This window comes from Oncorhynchus mykiss, chromosome 15, assembly GCF_013265735.2.
Source record: "Oncorhynchus mykiss isolate Arlee chromosome 15, USDA_OmykA_1.1, whole genome shotgun sequence".
In the NCBI taxonomy this organism is placed as follows: domain Eukaryota; kingdom Metazoa; phylum Chordata; class Actinopteri; order Salmoniformes; family Salmonidae; genus Oncorhynchus; species Oncorhynchus mykiss.
The window spans coordinates 58542821-58550876 of record NC_048579.1 but is presented as its reverse complement, the minus strand read 5'-3'; the positions used below and the strand labels follow the sequence as shown (position 1 = coordinate 58550876).

The window sequence follows — 8056 nt, the reverse complement described above, 5'->3', positions numbered from 1 at the left end:
GTTCTCATTGTAAAAAGGCAAAAAATATTAAACATTTCAGAGAAAACGCATAAAACGTTGTGTTCAAATCTTTCTGAAACATTTGGTATAAGTCCATTCCTTTGTTCAGACCATTCTGAACAGTGCTTAATTCCTATTTCACAAAAATGACATTATCATCAATATTAAAGGATGAATCACAAATGAGGTTTGTGTGTATCACGTCTGATTCCCCCCAGGTCCATCAGACTGCCAGATGAGATCACTCGCAATTAGCATGTTAGCGGCTAAAGGGTCAGTCTATGTATTTCCTATGGGAGAGAGAACACGTAACTCTTGGGGTGAATTCACCCCTTATAGACTAGACCCGTGGCAGTTCCACTGCCTCTGTTAATAGACTATATAAAGTACATAAGACACCATTTATCCACAAACCCGTATACCAGTACACATTCCTTTGTAAAAAAAATGAAACACCCTTCACAGGCACACACAGGCACACACACACACGAGAGAACAATTAATAAAATATTACACTTAAAAAATAAAATTGTCCTGTCTTTTTTTCCCAATTATAAAACATTTCATCACTTGACAGTACAGGTACACACAGACAAAGCGCTCTCACATGGAGAACACCCCCACCCCCTGTACATACACAGACACACAAGTCACATTCCTCTCAGTGTGTGTGTGGATGAATGTGTATCATGGGGGGTGGGAGTGAGAGTGTGTGTGGATCAGAACCAGAGGTCTTCTGGGAGAATTAGTTTTTAATACTGTCAGTGTGTTAGTGTAATAAAGGTGACGCAAGTACGACTTCGCAAAAGACGAGGAACTAATCGGCGGACCCCTTGTTTTTCTTAAAGGTTATACAAAAGCGAGACCTGCATAGTCCAGTTCAATGTCCTATTGAGATTGACAACCACACAAAGATCAGTGTCCACAATAATACTGTATGTGCCTGGTCCTGCTTCCTCTGTAGCCACCATCTGATTGGTCAGTCCCAGATGTCTTGCTTTCCTGTAATTTGTACTGTAGTGGCACACTGGCATCGTTTGGAAACAATTTCCCTCAAGGAGTTCTGTCCAAACTCCAAAAGACAGAGAGGAGGAGAGACACGAGGGTGTTGGGGTGTAAGGCTACATTGTAAACACCGCCCCATTTAATCTATCTCTATGACAACATCACAGAGTTCCAAAGTTCCAAACTCAGTGTGGGAGGCGCCAAACCCACATTGTGAGGGGGACAAACTCAGACTGGGTGGAGCCTAGCTTAACGTGGGAGGAGTCTAGCTCAGTGTGGGAGGAGCATGCGTTCCAGGGCACACTGCAGGTGCTCCCAGTTCTTCCAGATGACCACCAGTAGGGACAAACCCATGCAGGTGAAAGCCAGGTGCACGCGGCTCCGCAGGAGGGGCGCGGTGAACTTGGCCGCAGTGGAAACGCACACCAGGATCACCGTGACGATGGCCAGCATGATGTTGATGCATTTCCCCAGCAGCACCTTGGCGTCTGTGTTCTCCACCTGTACCGTCTGCTGCTGCTGCTGCTGGAGCTCCAGCTTAGAGACACGCGTCTGACACGACTCCAGAGCCTCCTGTAAACACAGAAAAACACACGCATTCAGTTAACATTTGACACTCAGGCTTAAAGTTACTGATCATATCCAGCTTAGATAGATGTGTAAGGGGCATGTTTGTAGATGTGTGTGTGTGTACATACCTGGATGTCCCTAGCTCTCTCGTAGGCCTGGTAAGCCACCTTCTCCTCGATGCTGGCCAGCTCCTGCTTCAGGTTACTGGTCTCATGCTGGTGCAACTCTGTCAGGTCATTTAACTGGTCCTCTAACCGCTCAAACCTATTAGGTAGAGAGAGAGAAGGGGAGAGAGAATGACAAGTCTTAATATTGAATGCACAGCTTCAATTCCAAAGCAAACCTGTGTGTCCATCTCTTCCTTCACCAATGTGTGTGTGTGTTCTCTGTTTGTGGTGTGTGAAGCATTTTCTACATAGGCGTGTTGATACATCAGCCCTAAGTTGACAGTATCAACAGCCAACAATATTAAAAACAAGATTATGGTTCAAGGTGGGAAATAGTGAAGCAGGTCTAGATTATCATAAAGTGAAACCGCTAGAACGATGGTGGAGGATGTTGTTGGTGCGTCTGCATGGAGGATGTTGTTGGTGCGTCTGCATGGAGGAAGACTCATGGGGAGAAGTGTCTGAAAGATTAGGTTCTTTTATACCCAGAAATTAGGGTCTGTTTTTGCTTGCTGTATTGATTTGTGCGTGTGTGTGTGTGCGTGTGTGTGTATGCCATTGTGTCTGCACCAACCTATATCTCTCCTCCTGCAGTGTCTGTGTGATGAAGCTGTAGTCGCTCTTGAACTGTCTTTTCAGTGACTCCATGTCCTCGGCCAGCTGTGCCTGGGCCTCCCTAATCTCCCTGACCTCCTCCAGCACCTCCCCCAGCCTCCCCTGAGAGTCCGACCTCCCCGGCCCACCCCCCGACCCCAACCCCAACCCCGACCCCCCCGCCGGGTTCCCGTTGGAGTCTGCCGACACAGAGGTCCCTATGGAACATTCGTCGTCGCTGGGGTACTTGGCCTTGGCAATTGTGGTGGCACTGCCGCTCAGCGCCCGGGCCCCGCCTTCCGCCTGGAGCCCCGCCCCCGTCTCCATGGAGCTCTTCATGTGGGCGATGTTGTCGGCGCTGCCGAACTTGTTGCGGATGAGGTTGGCGAACTCCCGTGACTTGTTGAAGAAGAAGGGGGGCGAGAGGGAGACCCCGGGTCCGATGGTCTTGACCTTGTCCATTGCCGGGTTGCGCGCGCTGGCCGAGCTGACATCCCGCAGGCTGCCGTCCTTTTGGACCTCCTTGCCCCCCTCCCCCCGGGCATCCCTGGGCGGGTGCTTGGCCCCGTTGGCCTCCTCCTTCATACGACGGTGGTACTGCTCCAGCTTCCTCTGCAGCTGGGCGATGCTGTGGGCAGACTTCTGGTTCTTCTTCTCAAACACCTGGCAGACCCACAGGAGAGGCAAAGGGTCAAATTAAAGATCCTGCTATAATTGCTGCATTTTCGTTAAAAAGAGGCTTGTAAACATTCAGCGCACTTGGCAGATGCAGTTATGTAGCATCATAAAAGGAGAAATCAGTGGGATGTAACTGGACTGACCTGGCGTATGCGTGCCACCTGCTGCTTGTCAGCGTTGTTGACCAGTTTGAGGTACTCTGCCACGTTCTGGTCCCTGGCTGTCTGTTCCACCTTGATCTGCTCTGTCACCTTGGGGGAGGTCAACGAGTCAACACAGTGACTAACACACAGATGGGCCAATGCTCTCGCTCTCTCTCTCACACACGCGCAACACACACACACTCACCTTGAGTATCTTCTGCTGCAGGCTGTCGATGGCCAGACGGCCCTTAGTGAAGTCCAGGCCCACGCCAGACACCAGGTTGGACTCTGAGCCCCCCCGCCGCATCGGTACCGGGAGGCTGAGGATGTTGTTCCCATCGCTGCCGCGCTCCGCCTGGACACACACACACACACACACACACACACACACACACACACACACACACACACACACACACACACACACACACACACACACACACACACACACACACACACACACACACACACACACAGAGAAACATGTAAGTAATTGAGAATGTCACTTCAAAGAGAATGTTGTCAATTCAATGTACACTACAGTAAATGACTCATGTACGTATGATAGGACAGTATGAGCTCAGCCAAGTTCATGGTGAATCTCATAGCAACGTATAGTTAGTAAGATAGATATTGATCATTGTATTGAGTGGTAATTGTTTTATCACACGGTAATACACTGTCATCATAATCTCATCCCTTGTAATGTAAACACAAGCTCCATTTCTAGGACTGTCTGTGTGTGTGTGTCTGCATGCGCACATTCTTGCGTAGCCGTGCGCCTGTGTGCACGTGTGAGTCTGTGTGCCCTCTAACCCATTCCGGCATTGAGAAAAATAACTGGATAGGAGGAGAGGACAAAAGACGCATGAAAGAGAGCTCCAAGTCTCCTCTCTCTGCAGACTTTAATGGCTCTACTGAGTGGCTAGGGCAGTTGGTAGCCTCTGGGTTTACAGGCGCAGCCTCTGATGCAGAAACGGCTTTGACTGTTAACTACAGGGACAGAGGATGATTACGTAATAAATCAACCTGAGATGCCTGCAGTACAACTGGACTGTATGTAACCTGACTATATAACTACACGGTTACCTTGGCAGCCAGCAAACACACACACATATATAAGGCATAGCCAGCTTGTCCTCATCTATAATTTACAGGGCAGAGTCAGGGCCCCTTCTCATGTCCGACAGTAACTGATGAAATTAATAAAGCAGGCAACAGCAGCTTTAGCCTACTGGTTCACACATCACACATGTCGCACCACTCTCTCTCACACACACACACACACACACACACACAGTCTCCCTCTCTCTCCTCTCCATCCTCAGATTCCCCACCCCTCTCTCCTCTTCATCCTCAGATTCCCCTCTCCTCTTCATCCTCAGATTCCCCTCTCCTCTTCATCCTCAGATTCCCCTCTCCTCTCCATCCTCAGATTCCCCTCTCCTCTCCATCCTCAGATTCCCCTCTCCTCTCCATCCTCAGATTCCCCTCTCCCTCTCTCTCCTCTCCATCCTCAGATTCCCCACTCCCTCTTCTCCATCCTCAGATTCCCCACCCCTTTCTCCTCTCCATCCTCAGATTCCCCACCCCTCTCTCCTCTCCATCCTCAGATTCCGCTCTCCTCTCCATCCTCAGATTCCGCTCTCCCTCTCTCCTCTCCATCCTCAGATTCCCCTCTCCCTCTCTCCTCTTCATCCTCAGATTCCTCACCCCTCCTCCTCTCTCCTCAGATTCCCCTCTCCCTCTCTCCTCTTCATCCTCATATTCCCCACCCCTCCTTCTCTCTCTCTCCTCAGATTCCCCACCCCTCTCTCCTCTCCATCCTCAGATTCCCCACCCCTCCTTCTCTCTCTCTCTCCTCAGATTCCCCACCCCTCTCTCCTCTCCATCCTCAGATTCCCCTCTCCCCTCTTCATCCTCAGATTCCCCTCTCCCTCTCTCCATCCTCAGATTCCCCTCTCCCTCTCTCCATCCTCAGATTCCCCACCCCTCTCTCCTCTCCATCCTCAGATTCCCCACCCCTCTCTATCTCGTGGTGTAAGCTCAGCTCATTTCCCACCACTCTCTCTCACACACACACACACACACACACACACACACACACACACACAGTCTCCCTCTCTCTCCTCTCCATCCTCAGATTCCCCACCCCTCTCTCCTCTTCATCCTCAGATTCCCCTCTCCTCTCCATCCTCAGATTCCCCTCTCCTCTCCATCCTCAGATTCCCCTCTCCCTCTCTCTCCTCTCCATCCTCAGATTCCCCACTCCCTCTTCTCCATCCTCAGATTCCCCACCCCTTTCTCCTCTCCATCCTCAGATTCCCCACCCCTCTCTCCTCTCCATCCTCAGATTCCGCTCTCCTCTCCATCCTCAGATTCCGCTCTCCCTCTCTCCTCTCCATCCTCAGATTCCCCTCTCCCTCTCTCCTCTTCATCCTCAGATTCCTCACCCCTCCTCCTCTCTCCTCAGATTCCCCTCTCCCTCTCTCCTCTTCATCCTCAGATTCCCCACCCCTCCTTCTCTCTCCTCAGATTCCCCTCTCCCTCGCTCCTCTCCATCCTCAGATTCCCCACCCCTCTCTCCTCTCCATCATCAGATTCCCCACCCCTCTCTCCTCTTCATCCTCAGATTCCCCACCCCTCTCTCCATCCTCAGATTCCCCTCTCCCTCTCTCCATCCTCAGATTCCGCTCTCCTCTCCATCCTCAGATTCCGCTCTCCCTCTCTCCTCTCCATCCTCAGATTCCCCTCTCCCTCTCTCCTCTCCATCCTCAGATTCCCCTCTCCCTCTCTCCTCTTCATCCTCAGATTCCTCACCCTTCCTCCTCTCTCCTCAGATTCCCCTCTCCCTCTCTCCTCTTCATCCTCAGATTCCCCACCCCTCCTCTCTCCTCAGATTCCCCTCTCCCTCTCCCTCGCTCCTCTCCATCCTCATATTCCCCACCCCTCCTTCTCTCTCTCTCCTCAGATTCCCCACCCCTCTCTCCTCTCCATCCTCAGATTCCCCACCCCTCCTTCTCTCTCTCTCTCCTCAGATTCCCCACCCCTCTCTCCTCTCCATCCTCAGATTCCCCTCTCCCCTCTTCATCCTCAGATTCCCCTCTCCCTCTCTCCATCCTCAGATTCCCCACCCCTCTCTATCCTCAGATTCCCCACCCCTCTCTATCTCGTGGTGTAAGCTCAGCTCATTTCCCACTCTCTCTGAGTGCCAGTTAACTAGGTCTCCAACCCCAGACAAACACTATCCTGGACCACTCAGGCCCAGCACACAGATGGCCCCACCAGTCAGTAAACAGGCTATTCTGCCTGGGTCAGAACCTACACGCACAAACACATTATCGAGTCAGCATGGCCAGAGAATTAGCTGACCCTTACATGACCCCCAACAAGCCCGAGGGATGAGGAACAGCAAGCACTGACATGTTGTCTGTCCCATCTATCACACACAGACACAGTACACACCACATCCTGCCCACCTCATCTAATCTGGAAGATGGGGGGATTCAAGTATGGTAACTAACATTTTTTTGGAGTCTCATAGTCAGTATTCCAAACACATACAGTCTGAGAAAGAGAACAGACACAGACACCACATAACACAACCATATGCCACAAATGTACATATGGGATGTGTTGACTGTCCCCGGGTCAATGCTAAACTAAGGTCAGTATTTATCCTCTAAACCGGGCTGGTATTAAAGCCAGTCAGACTACAATTTCACATGAGGCAGGCAGACACACTGCAACACAACAACCCATGATGAGGCAGACACACTGCAACACAACAACCCATGAGGCAGACACACAACAACCCATGATGAGGCAGACACACACACTGTAACACAACAACCCATGATGAGGCAGACACACTGCAACACAACAACCCATGATGAGGCAGACACACTGTAACAACAACCCATGATGAGGCAGACACACTGTAACAACAACCCATGATGAGGCAGACACACTGTAACAACAACCCATGATGAGGCAGACACACTGTAACAACAACCCATGATGAGGCAGACACACTGTAACAACAACCCATGATGAGGCAGACACACTGTAACAACAACCCATGATGAGGCAGACACACTGCCTGGGAGAGATATTTGTTAGTTGTAGTGTTGTGTGTTCTATGTAGGCTAGAGCTGCTCAGCTCAGCGTGTTTCCCCACAGTCACACACACACACACAGTCACACACACACACCTGAACAACGTCTCAGTACAGGAAATCACAGTATGACCTCAGCTGAGCATCAATGTACTGGATTTTGTCATAAAAACGTACAAATCAGAACAGAAGAAAAGCCAGAAACAAAGCAATTGTCTGGAGATAAACCGTTCTAAAAGAGGCTTCAGTTGGTGTGAAATTCATGACCAAGAGGTGGTAATAGGACGTAGGCTGTCAAACCCATTTAATAAGCCCTAGCTAGCATGGATCTGTCCTATCAGTAGAAGGGCGATTCCACGCCAGCAATTTTGTGTAGGTCGTTGACAAAAAAAATGACAATTAAATCTATTGTTATCTCAACTTGTAACACAACAAAATGTGTGTCTGAATGAGCTGATGATTGAATAAAAGTAGAGATGGATGGAGAGTTGCAAAGAAAGACAGGGTGAGAGTCAGTGGATGAGAGGAGGGGCCGTCTTGACCTGTTTGTATTATGTGGGTTACAGCCTATAGCCTGTCTGATCTAACCCAGATAGGACTTTCAACATCAAATCATACATCAACCATTCTGCATTCAAATCTATTTTGTTCCCATAGAAATGAATATTCACACACCACTCTAAGATGAATAGGCTATCCATTCTGACCCACATCAGACTGGGCTACCCTACGTGTGTGTGTGTGTGTGTGTGTGTGTGTGAGAGAGTGTGAGAGAGAGAAA

General features: G+C 50.1%; 1 protein-coding gene across 2 annotated transcripts in view; it reads right to left on the bottom strand.

Annotated features, from left to right (window-relative positions):
* Positions 1 to 539: 539 nt before the first annotated feature.
* Positions 540 to 8056, bottom strand: part of LOC110490442 (transmembrane and coiled-coil domain protein 3) — a 36021-nt gene continuing 28504 nt past the window's right edge. For both annotated transcript variants that reach the window (XM_021563835.2, XM_021563834.2), the window contains exons 2-6: positions 3363 to 3512; positions 3158 to 3265; positions 2317 to 2999; positions 1704 to 1839; positions 540 to 1578 (exon numbers count right to left, since the gene is read on the bottom strand). In XM_021563835.2, the coding sequence (XP_021419510.1) occupies positions 1276 to 1578; positions 1704 to 1839; positions 2317 to 2999; positions 3158 to 3265; positions 3363 to 3512 (1380 nt within the window). In that variant the 3' untranslated portion in view covers positions 540 to 1275. The remainder of the gene's footprint in view (positions 1579 to 1703; positions 1840 to 2316; positions 3000 to 3157; positions 3266 to 3362; positions 3513 to 8056) is intronic.